The sequence below is a fragment of the Aspergillus oryzae genome, chromosome 2, assembly GCF_000184455.2.
Source record: "Aspergillus oryzae RIB40 DNA, chromosome 2".
NCBI lineage: Eukaryota > Fungi > Ascomycota > Eurotiomycetes > Eurotiales > Aspergillaceae > Aspergillus > Aspergillus oryzae.
Window position 1 is genome coordinate 899514 of NC_036436.1, and position 21420 is coordinate 920933.

At 47.0% G+C, this 21420-nt stretch overlaps 4 protein-coding genes across 4 annotated transcripts; 3 read left to right on the forward strand and 1 right to left on the reverse strand.

Annotated features, from left to right (window-relative positions):
• Positions 1 to 291: 291 nt before the first annotated feature.
• AO090001000359 (carotenoid oxygenase family protein) lies at positions 292 to 1994 on the reverse strand (the record flags this gene model as incomplete). Its single annotated transcript, XM_001818836.3, has 2 exons — positions 292 to 1881; positions 1929 to 1994. 2 exons carry the CDS (start codon positions 1992 to 1994, stop codon positions 292 to 294), a joined length of 1656 nt encoding a protein of 551 aa, XP_001818888.1.
• A 1073-nt stretch (positions 1995 to 3067) lies between these two features.
• On the forward strand, positions 3068 to 6762 carry AO090001000360 (uncharacterized protein; the record flags this gene model as incomplete). Its single annotated transcript, XM_023234513.1, has 5 exons — positions 3068 to 3477; positions 3536 to 3750; positions 3806 to 3982; positions 4070 to 4747; positions 6689 to 6762. 5 exons carry the CDS (start codon positions 3068 to 3070, stop codon positions 6760 to 6762), a joined length of 1554 nt encoding a protein of 517 aa, XP_023089630.1.
• Positions 6763 to 17412: 10650 nt separating this feature from the next.
• AO090001000363 (putative mucin) lies at positions 17413 to 19418 on the forward strand (the record flags this gene model as incomplete). Its single annotated transcript, XM_001818838.3, has 3 exons — positions 17413 to 17898; positions 17954 to 18227; positions 18286 to 19418. 3 exons carry the CDS (start codon positions 17413 to 17415, stop codon positions 19416 to 19418), a joined length of 1893 nt encoding a protein of 630 aa, XP_001818890.1.
• An 851-nt stretch (positions 19419 to 20269) lies between these two features.
• On the forward strand, positions 20270 to 21309 carry AO090001000364 (mitochondrial 54S ribosomal protein uL15m; the record flags this gene model as incomplete). Its single annotated transcript, XM_001818839.3, has 2 exons — positions 20270 to 20589; positions 20703 to 21309. 2 exons carry the CDS (start codon positions 20270 to 20272, stop codon positions 21307 to 21309), a joined length of 927 nt encoding a protein of 308 aa, XP_001818891.1.
• Between the last annotated feature and the right edge of the window lie 111 nt (positions 21310 to 21420).

Sequence of the window (21420 nt, forward strand, 5' to 3'; positions counted from 1 at the left end):
CGCTTATGATCAGCACTCTTCTTCACTTTGTCATGTTAGACTAGTTAGGATCGGGACTGCATAGGAGTTATACAACAGTTGTTTGTTTGAGAACGTGATAACTTCGTTAACCTACACTAGCCCAATGAACATGTTCGAAGTATATAAATTAGGGCCACATCCCTAATGTATCATCTTCGAGACCCGGTTGATATATTAAAAAGGGCAGAACTACACTAAGCATAAAGGATCAAGTATGACAAGGTCAAAAGTTAGAAAATAGTAGAGAGAAAGAAGACAGGAGAAAAAAAGCTAGGCATCCCTAACATGTGCACCATGGAACCCAAAGCCAACCACACCATGAACTGTAGCCCTCCCGACCTCTGTCATGGTCTTTGCATCAAGAACCAACAGATAACTACGTCCTTCAATACCGTCCAGCACGACGGAAAGAAGTACACCACCATCCTCGTCCTCTGAATCCGGATCTGTCACAAAAATCGGCTCACTTGCCGTCTGCCCATGCTGACTCCAATAAAGAGATGTCTGCGTGACGACGTCATGCTTGACCAGGCCGTCCAGGAACACACTCTTTCCTGAGTCGGTCACGCCGTATACGTAGCGATACTTTCGGCCACGTACTCGAGGGCTAACATGGGGTAGTTCCGGTCCTAGTCCCTTCCCCATCGAGAAAACCAGTTCCGCCGTGAGGGTCTTGGGACTCGATGCTTCGGGAACGGCAGGCAGGCGAAAGCGCCGGAAAGCTCCGCGAGCACTGTGGTTCCTTGACTCGCCAAAATGGCGGGCTGTGGCTGAGTCAGACAGTATATTGTCGATATAGAAGCGTTTTAATACGTCTAGGCTGTCGTATGCACAAACATCGGCGATGATATCTGTCTTGGAGGGATTGGTCGATGAATGCTCTTCATACGCATTAATTGTGTGGAAACTGAAGAAGGGATCGGACTCGTAACGCGCGATTAATCCCCGCCCTCCAGGAGTACGATCCACGACGAACCAGGTGCTGCGCTGTGTGGGGTCGTAGTCGGCCAATGCATCTACAAAGTTATGCGTCCATAGCAAGGACATGCCCCCAGCTCGAAAGCGAGCGTTCCAAAGACAGAGCACAACGTAGTGCTCCGTCAGAAGAAGAGAGTGCACGTATGTAGCAGCATGCGTGAATGTTGCAAGAATGCTGGTTTTTCCTGTTGCTCGAGAAACATGGAAGATACGATAGGTGCTTGTCAGACCAATGTCTAGGTTGTAGTTGTAGACATCACCGGTGGTCAGGTCTGTCTTGCAATGGGCCGCGCTAAGGGGTCCACGGAGCGATGGATGCAAGACTGTTTGGTCCGCAATACCAATTGGCTCCAGAGTCTGAGGATCGAGCATCTGGAAAGTAGAGTTATCTGTGCGGTTGCAGAGTGTCTGGATGCCTGGCTCGGGCATCTTCTCCTGCTTGCTGCCCGTCGCCGACAAGCCGGGAAAGTTAACATTCAAAGAGACGCTGATGTCGACCTCGTCGGGAACACCTTGTGGAATGGTCTTAAAGACCGATTGCGCCTTCTGGAAGAGCGTCATGCATGGGTCATATTTAGCTCCAAAGGTGATCTCTCCACGGTATCCTGTTCGCTGTATCCTTCGGATGAGGCCATCGCAGGTCAGTCGGGAGTTGTGTGTGACGCGGACTCGAGGCTGCTCTGGTGTAGGAGTATGTATCTGGAAACGATGAACCTGGGCAAAATAGTCGAACCAGTGGCTCACACGATAGGTGGTTTGTTTCTCTGTCTGAATATCGCGAGGGCCTAAACCGTTGCGGAACAGCACGCCGGCGCAGTAGGGCGGAATTGTGCCCTGGACTGATAACTCTGTCGGCTCGAGCTCTTGGTAGCGGACATCAAACTAGCTTGTCAATGAGGCTGGTCAAGATGGTAGTGAATGCGACTTACACCCTGCGTGTTTGGCCAGTCATTATAATGGGTAGTAGTCGTTGACTCTTTAACTGACGACGCCATGTTTGCTGCTGTTGATGCTCAAGAGTGTATCAAGGAGAGGAATGACCATTTTATAGCATGAAAAGCCAATGGAAGAAGAATCCCACCCCCTCTGTATCCATAATAGAGTCAACCTCGTATAGTCGGGCACTGACATTACTCCGTCGGGACAGCCCCTCAAGTCAAGTAACAGCATAGCTCATGCTGGAATAAGCTAGTCTGAGCTACGGCGCCGCCATGATTAAGGTGATCCTAAGTGGGAATGTGCGTTAAAGCGAGTAGGCCAAGCGAAACAGGCAGAGACAAGTCACACGACCACGCTTTCGATAGGCTTTGGGGTATCGTTATATAAGGATGCCGGGTGTCATCATACTGACCGCTAACTTTAGGGTTGTGGCGGCTCAGACCTTGCGCCCGAGTGTCGCGAGAATAAACTCTAGAACCCTCAACAAGTTGGATGAGTGGACAGACGAGGGTCGTCGATCGGGCGATGGTTTGCGGTTCCCCCGAGGGTGGTAGCAGTCTTAATGCCAAATGCGGTAGTGGATTGCGACAGAACAAGATCTTGCTTAACATGGACTCCAAGGAATCCTTCAAATGAGGTGATATGCGTTTTGGTAAAGCATAGCTATCACTTTGATAAATATCCATTCACCCTAGTCAACTCTATCCCATGTATCATTTCCACCCGATATGGCGTCAGTTAAGTATAACGGTATCTCCAGTCATCCTGTATATATTAAGCATGCGTACAAGATGACTGCCGCCAGCCGCCGCATTGCTTGCTGTGGCCTTGACCCATCACCAGTAGTATGCGCACAAGCTTAACAATGTCAAGCTTCATTTAAAGATTTGAAACTGCTGGATCGTGAAGCATCCTACTAAAGGTACTCCAGCGAAGTATGCCCTAATCTTTCTGCAAGCATTCCATGCATCCGCCTATCATTCGGCGCCGGAGATAAGTCGCCGGATTCCCCTCATTTTGCGTGATCATCACAACCTTTTAAAAACGACTTCCGACCGATCCCTTAACTGAACGTTGGGATAAACCTTGATCTAACAGATGAAGGGGGTCCATAGCAATAATCATCGCCATGGTTCGCCCGACCCTGAATAGAATCGCGACGATCCTCTGGGGAAGAGAGCCCAAGGATCGAGCCCTACTGGCGAAACTAGATCTTACGCTGCTCCCCTACTTTTCGCTCATCTGGTTTCTATTCGGTGTAACCCGAGCCAGTTACTCGTCAGCATATATCAGTGGCATGCGTGAGGCCTTGAACTTCCAAGGTAAAGACTACAATTACATGAACACGGCCTATCTAGTCGTCTACGCCGTCTGCCAAATCCCCGGGACGAGTCTTTTGACCGTTGTGCGACCCAAATATGTCTTCGTCGCAGCCAACCTGACATGGAGTGTTCTCACTCTTATCACATACAAAATGACTCAGGCCTGGCAGGTTATCCTGCTAAATGCCATTGAGGGCGGCTTCTCGGCGATTGCCTAGTGAGTAATGTAACCTGCGCCAGGTGATGTGATTCCCTTGCGTCTGACATGCTGGCAGTGTCGGTGCACACTTTATTTTGGGGTCCTGGTATCGCAAGTCTGAGCTAGGTACTCGAGCGGCCGTCTTTTGCTGCTTCGGCCATGTTGGTAGCATGGCTGGCGGATGGATCCAAGCCGGACTGCTGAAAGCATTAGCCGGGCATGGTGGCTTACCTGCGTGGCGATGGATCTTTATCATCGTCTCAGTGATGACAATTCCCGTTGCGTTATTCGGTATGTCCTCGGGAAACGAAGTGCATCTTCCAGATACTGATGCAGGGGCTATTAGGATGGTTCTTCATCCCTGATCTCCCAGCACATCGCGCAGCATGGTATCTGAACGAGGCAGAGAAAGAGCATGCCGCACACAGACTAGGCCAAACCTCCAAGCAAACATGGGATCGCACCGTATTAAAGCGAGTCCTACTCAGCTGGCAATTCTACCTCTTACCACTCATCTTCATGCGTGAGCACTTACCACCCCTTCCACCTTCCCAGCGCAAGACAACCTTCCCCCTTTCTCACCCACAAATCTAACAAAAGGAAAAACAAGTCTACTCCCTCTGCGTCCAATCCCTCAGCAACAACGTAATGGCCCTCTGGATGTCCTCCCGAGGCTACACAACCATCCAACAAAACAACTACCCGACAGGCATCTACGCCACCGCCATCCTCGGCACAATCCTCTACTCCACCATCTCCGACAGACTCCAATCCCGCTGGGAATGCTCCCTCTTAATCGGCCTAACCTTCATCATCGGCAGCGCAATCCTCGTCGCCAACCCAGCCGCCGACGCAGGCCACTTCTTCGCCTTCTACCTGCTCGGCACGACCTACGCGCCCCAAGCCCTCTGGTACTCGTGGATGGCGGACGTGACGGGCCACGATCTGCAGCTGCGGGCTATTACGACGGGGTTCATGAACTCGTTTGATTTTGCGTTCGTCACTTGGTGGCCGTTGGTATTTTATCCGGTTACTGATGCGCCGCACTTTGAGAAGGGGTATGTGGCTAGTTTGGTTACGGGGTCTTTGACGATTCCGTTTATTGGGCTTGTGGCGTATTTGGATCGGAGGGATACGGCTAGGGGGGTTATTGGGAGGGTTGGTCCTAGAGTTGTTGTTGAGGATTCTGTTGTTGATGATGGGGATCAGGTTCGATATGAGCGTGAGATTGAGGACGGGGATGATCATCCTGATGATCCTATTCCTACCACTGAGGTTACGGTTGCGAGTAAGGTGTGATGTGTGATGTGGTTTAAGTACATTGTGGATTAATAAACACCAGTCACTAACATACATAGATAGATATATAACTAGAGCAAATACCAATATGAACATTTATATAACCATCCAATCCTCTCAGCTACATATACTATCAATATATAAAACAACCCCGAGAAGAACCAACACAACCAACACTAGAAAAAAATCAATTCCACGCAGTTAACACACTAGACAAACAAACACCCACCAGCACCTAGGTACACACAATCCCATCCCTCCCAAATCCAAACCCAATCCAAATCTAAATCCACATACATACTCCCCACGACTATACGTAATCCCGAGCAAGGAACCCCCCAACTAGAAATATGACCTATCCACAACCCAAGGATACATACCCTGATGTACATGTATGCACAGATATATGTATGAGTATAATGTGCATATGTGCTCAGAAGACGAGCGTATTGGGTGTGATTAGGTGTTTTATTGGGGCGGGTTTGGATTGGTTGGTTGCTTGGTGTATGTTTGTATAATATATATCTATATTTGCGCCTTAGAGGTTGGGGGGTATATGACTTGACTTGTTTTACTAGGGATATGGAAGGTATGTAGGACCAGTATTGTATGTATGTGGTTGAAGGCTATGAATTGCTTGATAGGTGTGGTAATGTGTTGTTATTGTTACTTGGAGTGGGTTCTTATTATCCTTACTATGTATGGGTCCTAGGTTGTCTGTGTGCCGTGGCATCGCTACTATATACATTTGGGAAGTACATACGAGATACATGCCTTGCAGTATAGAAGTACTATGCAGTTTTATTGCTGGGGTGTTTCCTAGATCTAGCTTTATGGGGACATACGTGAGAGAGCTTAGCTATGTAGCAAAGAACAAAAGTACTACTGTAACGAGCCAATAGAATATTTCCCTTTCCGCTAAAGATATGATATTGGCGTAGAAATATACGTATATAGTCGCATCTTCGACTACCTATGCACCTCCCTGCCCACCGTATCGGAGGTGGCTAGGTAGGTTTACAATGGGATAAATTCAGCACAAGCGCTATAAGACTCACCGACGACGCAGCCGATAATAAGATTTTACAAAGTATAATTGTGATTGCTGTTTAGCCTCTCACTTGTTTATCGTGCCGCTAGAGGTCCATGAGCAATTGTGGAGGACCGTCTGTTGATCTCTGCCCAGAGCTTCAGGCAGCTTAGTGTTGGTTGTGTGACCAGACTGCAGATATTCCACGGGGGACTGGGGTAAGGCAAGACGCATGTACTTTTGGTAGACTGCAGTTGGGCCGTCTCGTAGTCTGCTGCAAATGGATCAGGACAGGGAGGTGGTCTGCTTATGGTTGTGGACAAGAAGTGGGAAGTAGTCCAGATTGCAATGCTGTGCGACGCACCTAAAAAAGGTAAGGTTGACACCCAACGCAGTGGGCAAGCCAAGAAGCGTCATGGCCGCGAATGTTCACGGAATACCCATAGACGCCGTCTCCTTCGCGGAGAAGTGAAACGCCCCGGGCGGATTTTGAATCAGATGCAGCTGAGGCGTTCCAGCGCTCATGGCAACGAAGGCCCGCGCGACCAGGTCTTCATAGTCATCGGGCGCAGACGCCTTATTGGGTTCTGGATGGGTGGGTGGTACGAGCGTCTACCGTTGTAGGTAAGCTTCTATGCTTCTGAGATCAGATGGAGAGTGATCTCCTCTGGTCGATGCAATTTCAACGTTCTTTGTATGACGTCCCGGTTTGGGATATCCCGACTATAAGGCTTATGGTATGTCATAGCTTCACCATTGAAACAAAGGTTTCTCTCATGAGCTCAAAGGCAATGTACGTGGCTTGCAGTAGTGATTATGCTGTTTCTTCCGAACGTTTATGGCTTTGCCTAGGATAGGAAGTGTTCGCTTGACTCAGGGCTGGCCGAAGGGTGGTGGCAGGCCTCCCTGTGGGGTGTCAGCTTGTACCACTTGTTCTTGACACAAGAAAGTTGAAAGAACAGTGGGCGCAATGAAGCTGATGCAGAATGTGGTCCATAATGATCTATGCTGCTTACAATGCGTAGCCATTGTAGCATTATTATGTGGAACAGTTGCGGTGATGACGCTGCTGGAAGCTCCATCCGAGGGCTGAGTAAGCCACATGCAAGACAACAGAGTTCCTCACCACCAACCATTGGATGGAAAAGCCCAGAGGGGTAAAAAGGAAAGAAAAAAATAAGCGGACGAAGAGACGGAGGAAAACTAAATGACTCAGGAACGTCACCAACCGATAGACTCTATGTACACGCAGGCCAAACCACAACAATGGGTGAATGAACAAAGCAAAGACTGATTGCTTTCCTTTTCATCGTGGAGTCTGACCTCACACTAACCCCATTCGGGTAATATTGGATTTTGGCCAGCCGCGACTTCCCAGCGCGGGGAATCGGAAAGTGTCATTCGCACTGGTGAATGACCTCCATCTCACCCTAGAAAGAGATGAAATACTAAATCCAAATGAATCAAATAAAGGCTTCCTGCAAGCTAAGGTTCCGGACTTATGTTGATCTGTGATAGACTGCTGCGCGTTACTGACCCCTATGGGCTCGAGGGTATGCTTATGAGTGTCCAACGCGCTACCGCTTGATATCCGCTGTCTTGAGACAGCTCATACAAACCCCAGTACTTCTGCGTGTGACTGGAAAATGTGATCCTATCATGGCTGACTCCGTACAGGGGAGTTCAAAATAATAGAAAAAGAAATAGTAATATTAATAACAATAAAATAATAGAAAGAACCAGAGGAGATGACCTCGGAGATACTTCTTGGAAGGGTAGTGGACAGCTTAGTCTTGCTCAGTTGATTGAATCTATTGTTGCCAGAGTGGGTTATAACAGTCAGGATTATTATCGCTCGTTAGCTTTAGACTGCTCTCTCTCAGGTTCCCCCAAGCCCAAACAAAGGATCAGGGCAGGATGTGGCTTTTGCTTTGATCTAGGAGTTCAGGCGACAAAAAGGAAAATAGGGAGAACAGGACTCAGGAGATTAGGAGAGGATTAATTTAGTACATGGCTGTGGCTTGTACTGTACAAAGATAGAAAATATACGCTAGCTACGGCAAATAATATCAAACGAATACAGATGCCTAGCTGTTTATTATAAATTAATTGACCTGGATAACCGATCAACCAAGATTAGAACTGTCCCATTAAGCACGAGAACACAATACTATGTAGCCTGCCAATTGGAGGCCACTCAACGATCAGGAACTCGGCGCTCCGATCCTTATCACATTGCTCTATTGCACAGAAGAAATATGTAGAGCTACCCTAAGAAAAGGTGAGAAATTGGAAGAAGAAAGAAGAAGAAAAAGAAAATCCCTCAGTATTTTGTTTTTTTCTCAGTGGAACCGAACCTATCTTCTATGTCCGAATAAACCGGTCATCCACCAAGGTATCTCAAGTCTCGATGTATTAGATTGTACCCCCTCCAAGTGGGCGGTAAGTCCCTACAAATTAAGACCATCAATGCGTGGTTTTCATGACCGATGGAAATTAAAACCATTCATTACTAAAAAGGCCAGTCGAAACCTGGACGGCCAACAACTCCACAGCCGCCGTGCTATGTGACGATGTTTGTCGCCCGATCACAGCGGCTTCGATTGACGTTGAGCACGTACAAGATTTCGGTTGGGATTCTTGTGGTGGCCTGTGATTTGATTTGTTTACGAACATGGTTACCTAGGTTGGAGGTGTGGCGTGAGTTGGAAGACTTTATTATGGAGACCGACTTGTGTACAAGTTAAAACGGTTGATTGCTATATTTGGTTCATACTTGAATGTCAGTTCAACCCGGTAGGGGTTTGAGAGGTGAGACAGGATTCGTAATGGCCAAAATTCGATACAGTCAATCTTCACCCATAATGAGATGGGGATGCCTAGAGTTCAAGGTTAAAGTCTCCAGCCTGTAAGTAGAGAAGACCACAGTGGTTCTGTACGGTTACGATGCTGTCAAACGGGTATTGGTGTGGTGAAAACCTACGATCTGACTGGTCGGGACGGGCAAGGGAGGAGTTTCACGCGGTATTGAGTATCGTGACCAAAAGCTCCGCTTATCTCCATATGGAGTTCTTACTTTCGGCGCTTCTGTCCTCCGTCAAGGAAGAAAGAGTATGATATCCTCAAAACGTTCAGAAGCGGGACAAGGATGGAACGTAATAAAAAACGAGGAATGATAAAAAAAAAAGAAGCGTAAGAAAAAAGAACAAAAAAGTAACAAAGCGTGGACTCGTGGAGCCCGATCTGAGACTTTACGCCCTAGCCAGAATGCATCGATGACCATCTGTGGATATCGTAGGCTTGCGAATACTGGTGACCTGCCAAAAAGACCTTTGGAAGGGGAAAAAAAAAAAAAGAATATCCCGTCTATCGTGTCCAAAGACGTAACACTGATATGTTCGTTACTGTCCAAAAGTCAGCCATCGAATAATATGGACCTTCATTCTCACCCCCGCCTTCGCGATAAATGCGATAAGCCCTTTTTTTTTCTCTTTCCGGCCTCGGAATCCAGATTATCCTCGGTTCCAGAATGTAAAATTAAATGAAAAAGAAATAAGAGACCTCTTTTTTTTTTCGCATCACTATTACGAAATTCGGACATAGTTTTGATCATGATGGTCGGAGTGTCGGAAATATCGACTCTCTCTTGCTTTCCCCCCCCACCGTTGCAATTGAAATAGTCTTCCATACGGTCCGTGCCTACAACAGATATTAACCGGGACAAACTTACTCTCGAAAGCGAGCACAAAGGTAAACACTAATTTGGCCAGCCATCCTGGTTCAACATCAACCCTAGGACGAATACTACCTCCTGACTGCCTCAAGGGAATACCTACTCTCCACTACGGTTTCCGGGGTCATGCAAAGGGTGCAGACATACTACATGCAGAGGTTGTCGTAGGAGTGGTAGCAACCGGTCGGCAGCGCAAGGCTATCCGTACTCGTAGACCTTGGCCACAGGCTTGAACGCAGGCATGTCTTAACCGATCTAGATGATGCTAACGCTGCAATATAGACTTGCATGACTTAGCACGGAACAGGTGTGATGTATCGAAACTCGTCCTCCACCACGATCTTGTTGGTTGATGATCCCCGGCTAATAATACACACTGATCCGAGCATCATCAGAACAATGTGGTAATGGCTGCTTATTTGTATGTATCAGAGCGCAAGGATTGCAAGAATGCAAGGAGCCCCGAAGCTGGAAGAGGAGGCAACCCATCCCTACACAGATATCGTGCTCCTTGGAGAAAGGAAACGAGGGACATCTATGGTTTCCTTGCGTAGTATGGCTTATTTCAATTCATATCAAAAAGTCTGGTGATACGATCAGTTGAAGGGGAAGGTGTTGCAAGATGCATAGGCTGAGAACTATGACAACCCACGCGCAACTAAAGTACCACCTTCACATTGGTGTCGTGATGGGGCAAGTAAAAAAGGATAAGAAATTCTCCGGCGAGCATCATTTCCAATCTCGCAGTAGACAGCTGCCCATGATGCAGTGACGGATGGAAGAGATTAAAATCTACTAAAACAAATTAAAAAAAAAATCATGTGTCGTAAAACAGAAAGTTTTCATATCGTCAAGGAGTGCATTGTGCGAGATCTGGAACAGGCCTTGCGGTACTTGGATGTCCATGATCTGCTCACTCGCATCAAGGAGTAGAAGACACTTTCCAAGATCCGACCGACACATACACACACACACACTCTCTCCCTCCCTCTCTCACACGCTCTGGGAGTGGTGTTAGTTCGCGCCTAGGCCACTCGATCAACTTCGAAAGTCAGATATGATCACGCTTTCCGCAAGGTCGAGCAGGGGATAATCGACCATTTCTGCGCCCCGAAGAGGAGTAGTCGAGAACTAGTACGGGCGGACATGCCCCGAAACGACACCGGGTTGAAATTCCCATCGTGAGCATATGGAGGTTATGATTCCAAGCTCATTGGGGATTCAATGCCCAGGCTGCTGCATACTAGGGGTAGTGTAGTACTCCATAGCGAAGTGAAGAATGCTAAAAAAGGCCCCTTGTTCATTTTCGTGAGAAATCGACCTGCGTAGCGATAATTGAATTTCATTTTCATTTCCTCTTGGTGGATAGTGCGGATCAAATCATGATAATAGGGTACCAGCAATATTAGGATGGATTACCATGGATTGATTTGGGATCAGGGTAAAAGCGTTAGTAGCGACGAAACTTATTCTTTTTGGTCGAGTCGCAGTTTTCAAACTAAGCGATGACCCTTTTGGTGGTGGCACGATAGTCTTGGAGATAATGGTGTACTACTTGCATAGAGGTTCCATAACCGGTTGATCCGTCATGTTAATTTAGATGATAGTCGTATAGGTTACGTTCTTCAGTAGTGGCGGTGACAGGAAATGGATTCAAAGCCTCGGTCAATCTGTGTGTGGCAAGCAAATTGATCCGCTGGACAAGGATTTGACCTTCCAAAACTTTTGGTTTTCTTTCTTCTCATAATTTTTTTTATTTTAGTATTTTTTTTTTAAATATCATCAATTATTACCGTTTTAGGAGGGGCTGCTGCCTCTTTACTGCCAGTGCAACCATACATGACATACAAATCTATAGTTGACCATAACAGGTATTCACAGAAAATCTCCCCATTCACTGGTTCTTCGCTTGAAAGGTTGGAAAAGAAAAAAAAAAAAAAAAAAAAAAAAAAAAAAAAGAAGCAGCCAAATGTTCGCGAGAGAAACTCTGTATAACTATTGATCTATAGATCATGATTGGTTTACGCGTGGTGTTCGGTTTAGGAACAAATTAATTGGTCATACCGGACAGATCTCTCAACCGACCCCAATATTACAAAGCAATAGACAGTCGAGACAAGATGATAACAAAGCATATGAAAGGGAGTAAAAGGAGGCGGGAAAAAAAAAGAAAAAAAAGAAAAAAGAGGCTCAATATCTCATAAGTCGGTTGAAATGGGAAAGCTCCATCAGACGCAATGTACGGAGTATGAGAAAGTTCCATTCAGCGACTGCAGCCCCTTTCGTTAGGCTTTTCTTCCATGCAAGACCAAGAGTCATAGTCTGGAGTTTGACCTAAGCGCGTCTTTGATCGCCGCGTAACGACAGCCATTGTCCGTCTCGTATCGCCGTATGTCCGTCGCAGTTCTCGGATGACAAACGACCCAAGGATTCACAATTTCACATCCAGCCTCCTCGATGGATCTCAGCGGACCACTGGACAATTTGAGGATCGCATATGATGCCGATGACGATAATAAAATGCCAATCTGCTCAGCCGCTCCACTTTAATGCTCACTTCGTCCTGGAGTTCTGGAACACCAAATGAGCCCACACTGGCCAGGTGGTGTAAATGTATTAAATTTACACCGCGTGTGGTGGCCCAGAACCAGCCCCGAATTACTGGGGGAGTGCGAGCTCGACCTTCTGATTTGTTGCACGCCAATGGTTCCCGACCACTCTCAACTATACCATGACGAGAGAGTCGGCTGCGATCGTGGGTACTAATTGCCAGAACAGCCAAGAATCCGTTGACGCACTTCGGATCGTCTGTCCAGATTGTTAGTTACGGAATTAAGAAACTAACTGATTCGAAAGGAAGAGAGAGAAAGTTAGAGAAGGAATCTCGAAGAAAGAACGCAAAAAGCATAAAGAAAAAGAATAATAACACCGTCCCCATACCTCTACTTAGTGCTACTCCATACGGGTGGTTCCAAACCGACGTGATCAGTCATGGAGGACTCTGTATCTTAGGGTTTCTCTTTGCTTATTTCCAATTTGGGTTGTTGGTCAGACCATCATTGGGTTACGATTTACTCTTCACCCGATTACGAGGAGCATCGTTAGGATAAAATATAAGAACAAATGATGCTCGAATGATGTTACTGTATGCTTCCACTAGTGTATTGTTCGGGGACGAAAGCTCGTAGCAAGTCAGCCAAGGTTAATCAAAACGGATATCTTCCGACCAAGTCGTTGAGAGGATCTTGCGCTTCTGCTACTAGTCACATAGGCGAAATCCGCAAGCAGGGTTCAGACTCAGAGAAATAAGTTGGGACGCATAATTCGATGATAATCGAGGAGTCGAAGGGGCCAAGACCAACTCGTCCGGTTCCAGTCTCTTACAGGGTTCCAACACGAAGGAACTACACAGTAACTCCAGTGGACATGCAACGGGGCCGGGTCATTTGTCACTTGTCACCTTGTACTGAGTAAGATACAGAGGGACAAGTCTGAGTCCTCGGACCATGGCGTTTGATAATCCCCTACTCTATCATTACATATTTTTTTTGCTTTGTTTTTTTTTATCGTTGCGTCCTTTTCCTAAATTTCGAAGGGGGGCGAAATTTAGGTAGGTCATGGTCTGCCGCTCTTTGGGCGAATGAGACGTCGCATCAATCAATGTATATCGTCAATGCATCGATCTGCTCCGTCGGTACTGAACTGTCAGGAGCCATACCCGAACTATCAGCGTTTGCCTGTCCCCTGAAGTTAATGGTAGCAGTTCGAAGTACAGAATCTTACGGTACTCCGTCGTCCGGACACAGGAAAGTCGTCCGACCGGTACACATCCCCTAAGAAAATTTGGTACCACATCGAAGTTAAAAACGATCCTGACGCTACCCACCCTCTAGGGACCCGAACTTCGGGGTTCAACAGGGAAAGAGGAAAATCGACGGGATTTGAGATACTCTATTCCGTACATTCATTGACTATCGACATCATGTACAGCGTCGCGTCCCGAGTACTACGATCGTCATGACTACGACCAGTTCACCGAATGCATGAAAAGATGGCCGGAAATAACTCCTTCTAGTCTCTGGGTCATGTTATTTACCACATCAAGACGAGTAAAACTGCCGAGTAGAGCTATTGTTCTAAATGGACTCCGGAGTATATCCTTTTTATGGAGACTCAGTGGGATCCTGCTATTATTGCCAATAACAACTACAATCTTCGTGTATATGCTTAGGTAACCTAGGGAAAAAAAGCAAATAAAAGAAAAAGCAAAGAAACAACCCCCCCAAGAGAGGCGCCACAGGGAAACTATTGCATGCCGACCATCATTTGGAACACCAGAAAAATGCCACTACATTGTACCACTAATAAAAGCACTTTTGTTTCTGCCATACTCTAACTTTCTGCTCTGTCTCAAAGCACGAGTCAGGGGGTTGAAACTCGCATTGTGTGTGTGTTTTTCCTTTTTTATTTATTTCTTTTTTCTTGGGGGGCCAAACTGTGTTATCACATTTTGTTTAGCGCCCTTATCCATGCGAGGGACGTTGGGTGGTGGTGGTGATGAAAGTTGTCTTAGTTCAAAGCTCCATTTACTGCTGCCGAGTTGCTGCGCAATGTGACAATAATGAAGGTAGTATTGAAACCATGGGACTGGGAACTTCTCTTTCGGGATAAGCCCCTAAAATGGCTATAGTTATACCATCTCTTGACGTACACGAGCAGCTGACAGGACGAAACCCCGTGTACACTGTATAATCTACGCCGTCATGGGTCCTTCAATATTATGTTGTCTGTTTTTTTTGTTTTCGTTTTCGTTCTCTTTGACTACGGCCGACTATTGGTGCCCTATCATCTCGAAACCGGATCAACATCATTAGAGTAGTAGTGTCATAACAAGTGGCGGATTAGTTTGAATTGCAGCCTTCGCGCGCGTAGATGGAGACAGAATGGGTAAACATCTATTCATGGTTCGGATTATACTCCATACACGGGCATTACGACTGGGCGGAGTCGGACGGTACGGAGCAGAGGAACAGAAGAAACCTGGAAAGGCGCAGCAGCAGATGTTGGATTGGGTAAATGACGAGTTGGAAGCGGATTCGTCGGCAGCGGAGTTTGAGGTAATCAATCACCTAACCATCATTGATTCGGACGGTGGACTTGATTAGGGTATGTGCCACCACTACCAGTAGGAGTCACAAGGGAGAGAGAGGGGCTTATGGTCGCTGAGTGAGTCGGGCGGTGGTGGTCCCGCGGCCTGCGCCTGTCTGTCCCCAGCAGGAGCCCTATTTTCCAAGACGAGTGGGAAGAGTAAAAAAAAAAATGTAATAGTTCAGAAAGTAAAATATGTGGGAAAGGTTAGTTCAAGCAAGCTGAATGCAGCGATTGGACTGCTGTCTGTTGGAATCATCTACCGCCATGTGGGACCATTGATTGGTTGGTTTAATTTCATTACGCCTCCTTTCTGGGTCCTTGTGCACTTATCCCATCCCTCCGGACGCACTCATAACGCATAGTTTATTACTCTCGACGCAACATGTTGCCTATGACCCAGTGGTCCCCCTCTCATTCTTACACAACCAGTGGATAAGTCGGCGTTGGCTAGGAATTTTTCCAAAGTTTCATACATTACTGCCTATTTATTCTCACTCATATTACCTCCCTCCCATATCCACCGGGGAACTAGACCCCTTTCAGCTAAGTGGCTCTTTTCTCGGCCAAGTTCCAATTCCCATCCCAAGTGGTCCATACCTGACGCAGACTCAAGTACAGTAGTAGTAATCATGGAGCCCGTCCTTCCCGTACTCTGTACATATCTTACCTCGCCATGACAACCCGATCCAGTATCCTTGTCATTCATTAGGTCGATGGAAGTACCACCCTGTTGGCGTCCCGACTGACTTGGATTATATTTTTCTTTTGACCTTTTCGCCTTACGCTAAACCCTGTTCAGTAATCTATCCAGAAATCATTTAATTACGGAAACCTCGTAATCATTCCAGTTTGGCCACACCACCTTCTGGACTAGTTACCATGACCATACACATTTCCCGCGTAGTCTCTTCCCCGCCTTCACTTTGCCCCATTTCCAGTGGGTGGTTAGTAAGTTTTCTTTCCAAACTCAAGTACTGACTTGTAAGAGCGCGGTAATATGATTATTACACCGAAAAGTACCACCACTCGCCAATATTCTTCCGTACCTAACTCAATTTCCCATTCCTTTGCCTTCCGCCTGGTCGAACTAGAATTGGCGATCAACCACACATAGAGTGAGTGCACAAACCCCCCTTCGTCCACTCTTCTCCCGTGCCTCCCGAGGTGCTGAGCAATGGATCCCTTTTGTCCTTCGAACTAATTTTTGTTTTTCTTTTTTGGGTTTTTTTTTTTTTTTTTACTCAGCTCCAATTATTTTTATTTTTATTTTTTCCTACCGTTGTTGTGTAAAAAGAAGGAAAAAAAGAGGAGCCTAGAGCCTAGAAGGAAGGCGGCACACGACGCGGCGACTACAGCGACGGTTGCATTGCGACGCTAAGCCTGACTTATTATTGGATTTGATATGGGTCCTTTCTTGGACGGAGACAGTCAGGTCGGTGGAAAGTCAGTAGATGATGATGTTCGCTCATCACTACGAGGTCATGTCCGCATTTCCACCCCTCTCTCTCCCTTCCATCCATCTCCATTTGCCTTTCCCTTTTCGGTTAGGACGGTGACCAGTAGACTTGACCTTAACTAGTGAGTGAAAGGTTTTCCCACTAAACCCGAACTGGGGGGCTGCTGACTGACCCTGTTCAGTTTAGTGAGCCTTCCACTATTCCGTAGCATGCATCCACTTGCTTTAACCCCCTCCCGGTGGCTCTGACATCAACCGGTATTTCAATTCTCTTCAAGACAAAGCAGAGACAATCAAACCTGGGATGACCAAACCGGAACCGACCCAAACGAGTCCAGAAAGGAGGATCAGCCCTCTGGACCTGCGTCCGGGTCAAACTTTGTCTATCCTGTATGGTCATTGCACTTCTCCGGACATGGACTAAAGACCTACCCTGGCTCATCTAGCGGAGATGTATGAGGTTTAGTTATTATTTGCTGGATGAGGATGATGTCTTGACTTCATCCTTCATTATTACTGCCTTTTTTTTCCTTTTTTTTTTTTTTTCCACCTTCCCTTCCTTTTTCATATTTATTTTAATTTAGTGTTTCTTTTTCGCCTTAATTCAATTTAAATTCACCTTTTTTATTTTATTTTATTTTTCTTTTTTCTATATGGTTTGATTCCATAGAGGGTCTGGGGCTTTTTTAGTTTTTTTTTTGTTTGGTTCTTTGGACTTTCCTTTTATATTAGTTTTTTTTATTTTGTTACTGGATATATGACTTTTCTATAACTGGATGTACTTGCGACTTCTAAAAGATTCAAGTACATCTCCGTTCTCACCTTCCAATCTACCAATTTACAACACCGTGATTAAATACTATATTGAGATTTGCTTACTCTTGGTCTGGCCTTCTTTTAATTAATCTTCCTCCACCCCCTTCAGTGCCTTCATTCCACCGACCAAGGCGATCAACATTCACTGGTCCCGCTACTGTTGCTATCCTCCGAGACCTTCACGGCATTTTTTGATATGAACAAAAGCTGGATCCATCCTCGACTTTAGTGTTCAACAACTCCCTCCAAATCATTCCGTGCAATTCCCTTTGATCTACCAACCACCAACACCATATATCTCCCCAGACGGTCTAGCCATTTGGAAGTGAACGACTATCAGTGTCAGCGCATTGAATACATTGGTTCATTGATTCGCGGTTGATGCCAATGGGAGTTCCATGAGAAGCTGTGTGCAGCAGTATTACCTCAACAATCTCTCTCTTTTGTCCTCAACCTATAAACCTCCTTATGTCTCTTCCAGTGTTCTCAACACAGTCGTATTCCTCTGTCCCACATCCGTTCACCCCCACTTTACCTCTCTATTCCCGGACGGAAGATTCGACTTGTGCGAAAAAACGACATCTCGAAACAGTTTTGGAGGACCCTGATCACCACTGGACTGCACCGTTCAGGGACGGTCTGCCTACTCCCCCGAACGATATGGCCGGCGTTGCGTACAATAGCATTCCACCCTCCGGCTATGGCGCTAAATTCGGTGGAGTTACACTTCCCCCCTACGCCAAAGCACCCAACTATACGCGCATGGCATCGGGCCACCACTCTACCGCCTCTGTACCGCAGTCGAAGCCGCCGAGTCAACCCTCGCTTCAAGACGCCCCGTCTTCTGAGCCAACTAGCCAGAAGAAAGGAAGTTCTAAGCCGGTTGCTTCTTATTTGCAGATACCGTCATCTATCAACAATAGCAAGGGTAATCTGGCCGACTTTGCTGCTCAGGTAAGAGGCCATTACTTTTTGCTGTGTGGTACGCTGTGTATGCTAACTCAGGCAGATGACATGCTTGTTCTGGTTTGAAACTACGGCCAAGTTGAACGATATTGAAGAAAGAAAGAATCCTCTTCTGTACATCGTTCCAGAAGCAATTCCGTCCGCTGGTTTCCAGAAATGGGTAACGAACATCCTTTCGACTACGCAAGTCAGCCAGAATGTCATTCTATTAGCACTTCTCTTCATATACCGGTTGAAGAAATTTAATCACCGAGTTCGAGGAAAGAAGGGTAGCGAGTATAGATTGATGACAATTGCTCTTATGCTGGGAAATAAATGTTGGTTTGAACATCTTTAGAAGGCTAGCATTCAAAGGGTAAACTAACCAGCGTCTAGTTCTCGATGATAACACCTACACCAATAAAACGTGGGCTGAGGTTTCTGGCATTTCTGTGCAGGAAATACATGTTATGGAGGTGGAGTTTCTCAGCAATGTGAGGTACAATCTCTTCGTTTCGGAGGAAGGATGGACGCAGTGGCATTCGAAACTTAGTCTTTTTGCCGACTTTTTCAACAAGGCTTCTTTAGCGCCAGAAGCGAAGGAACTAGAGTCGACAACTTCGGCACCTCGTACCTCGCCAAGTCTAGGAGCTTCTCAAGTGTCGCCCTCGCAAAGACTGCCCTCCCCTCCTAATTCGGATGTTCTTCGTGCTCAGAACTGGAGCTTTCCGTCAAACGCGCCAGCATACGCACCACCTGCCCACTTGGGCAAGGAATTCCCGCCGATGCCTTCCAAGAAGCGGACCCTAGATGACTACGTCGAAGACCAGCCATCAAAACGAGTGGCAATGCCAACTACTCTACCTACGTCGATGTCGACGCTCCCATCGGCTGCTTTGGCCGGTGTCCCTACTTTACCCCCAGTCTTGGCAGCAACATCTGCACCGTCTGCGAATAGCCTATCTGGATCGATATCACGATTGCCACGTCCGAACTTCCCACCATCTTCTAATATCGCCCCGGGAATTCCAACATCTGTGCTCCCCTTTCCCTCCGTTGCTAATCGCGCAATGCATTCGGTCTACAATCCTTCCACCAATTGGGTCCCCCAACTGCCACCAACCCAGGTTCCTCCCATTACGAATGGATTGTACAACCCCTCGGTGTCACTCCCAGACCCTGCAAGGCAGCATAATAGTCCGTTTGGCATCACTTCTGCCACTATCTCACCCGCCATCTCTGCATACTCGAGCCACACACCCCAGACTAATTTGTCGCCTTCCTTTTTCCTTGCGAACCGCAACTCACCTTATCGACCTGTTCGCAATGTCAACACCTTGTTGATTCCTCCACCCTCGTCCTCACTTCAACAACAACAACGCGCAGTTCCTTTCGAGCATATGCATTATCAGCCTCTCGGTAAAACCGCAGCAGAGCGCAAGACTGGCCTGCTGCCCTATCTTCACCACGAGGCTTGGCCGCAGGCACCTTTTCTTCAACCCACCTTCCATTCAACCCCGCACTATTAAAATTCATTGATATCTTCATCTCATGTTACGATTGAATCATGACCCCGTACGAAAGAGGTGTTTAGCCTTTCTACTTTTGCTTTTTCCTTTCCCTTTTTTCCATCTTCTTCTATCCTGTATCTTGTACAGTTTACATTTCTCTTTTCCTTGTTATTCTAACGACCTTGCATTATTACGGCGTTCAATATTATAGACGGCTACTGCATTGAAGAGCCAATGGGATCACTAACGATCAGGGAGGGGCAACCTTATTTTCTTCTATTCTGTTATTTGGACGAAGCATGGCAATGGCGTTGTTGATTGCTGTCATTTCATACACCCATGTTGAACATCTGCTTGCATTTGCATGTTTAGGAGTTCACAAGTGACACCATTAAAGAAGTACCTAAACAGACTGGTTGATCTGGGAGGGATATAAATGTATGAAAACTTTTTCAATCCATATAAACCTGGCATTGTAACAGCCTCGTTCAGCTTATCCACCGCCTTCTCTAATAAAATGATTCTGCCTTCTAAAGAGTGCGGTAAGTATAGAGCAATTGGCCAATGGGAGACAGGATCTTGTAGCTGCTGTGAATGGACATAGGTCCCCTGAAATAAGAATTCCTGAAACAAATTCACTGGAAAGTCACAGAGGGAAATAGGTCTTCATTGAAGCACAGAAGTTATGATATTTTAAAAATTAGGACAACAAATGGAATTTTGGATCTACAACGCACTGCTCGCGCTCACCGGCCCGACGTATCTCCGGAAGCAGGCCTCAGGCAAGCCTCCGAAAGATCTTTGGCTTGTATCTCACGCCGAAACCCGTTTGATTCCCCTTCAACGACAACTGAATATTGCAAATCACCATGCCGCCCAGGCTTCAAATACTGCCTACCCAGTGGCAGCGCCCACTTTCAAGACCCCTTTCCGCCATCTCATCCCTTTCCCTCCTTTTCCCTCAGATTCAGCAACAAAGCCGCAATGCTCACATTCTAGCTTCCCTTTCCGATACCCCGGGTGCCTATAACAAACGGATCAGGAGAGGTCGCGGTCCGGCGTCAGGGAAGGGTAAGACCTCCGGCAGAGGTCATAAGGGTCAGAAGCAGCATGGAAAGGTCCCGGCTAGGTTCAACGGTGGTCAGACGCCGGAAATTATTGTTCATGGCGAGAGGGGATTCAATAATGTGTAAGTTTCCTTATTTTGTGTATTGTGGCTCTCCCAGCTTAACACGCTGCCGCCACGACTGGAATTGCAGGTGCGGGAGGCATCATGGAGCTTACTGATTCTGGTTAATACAGCTTCTCTCTTGACCTTGCGCCGGTCAACCTCGACCGCATCCAAGAATGGATCGACCAAGGCCGCATCGACCCTGCTCGGCCCATCACCATCCGCGAGCTGGCCCAATCGCGCTGCATCCACCAAACGAAAGAAGGCGTAAAGCTTCTTGGTCGGGGTGCTGAATCTACCCTCGAACAACCCATCCACATCGTCGTTTCTCGCGCCTCGGCAACCGCTATTGCTGCTGTTGAGGCTGCGGGTGGATCCGTTACTACCAGATTCTACACGAAATCGGCAATCGCACGCATCATGCGCCGTGAGATGCACCCATTCGTGTCTACGGCTTGGACAAAGGAGAGTGGCAGCGAGGGATTGAACAACGCCGAGGGAGCGGAGAACCTGACCGAGTCTGCCATCATGAAGGAGATGGGCTTCCAGTATAGGCTGCCCGATCCGACGAAGAGAAAAGATATCGAGTACTACCGTGATCCTGCTCACAGAGGATATCTGAGCCATTTGTTGAAGCCTATGGAGGGACCCAGTCTGTTCTTCCGCTCGCCGGTTGAGAGGAAGACTGCTGCTGGTGTTAAGAAGGAGAAGGTCTTGCCCGAGAACAGACTTTGGTAATTTGGTGCTTATGAACCGTTTCACTAACCATGTGCTTGGGAATGGCCAGCAAGCATTGTCCAGCAGAGAAATTTGCATGCCCCTCTATCAATGGTGGCCGCGTGATTCATT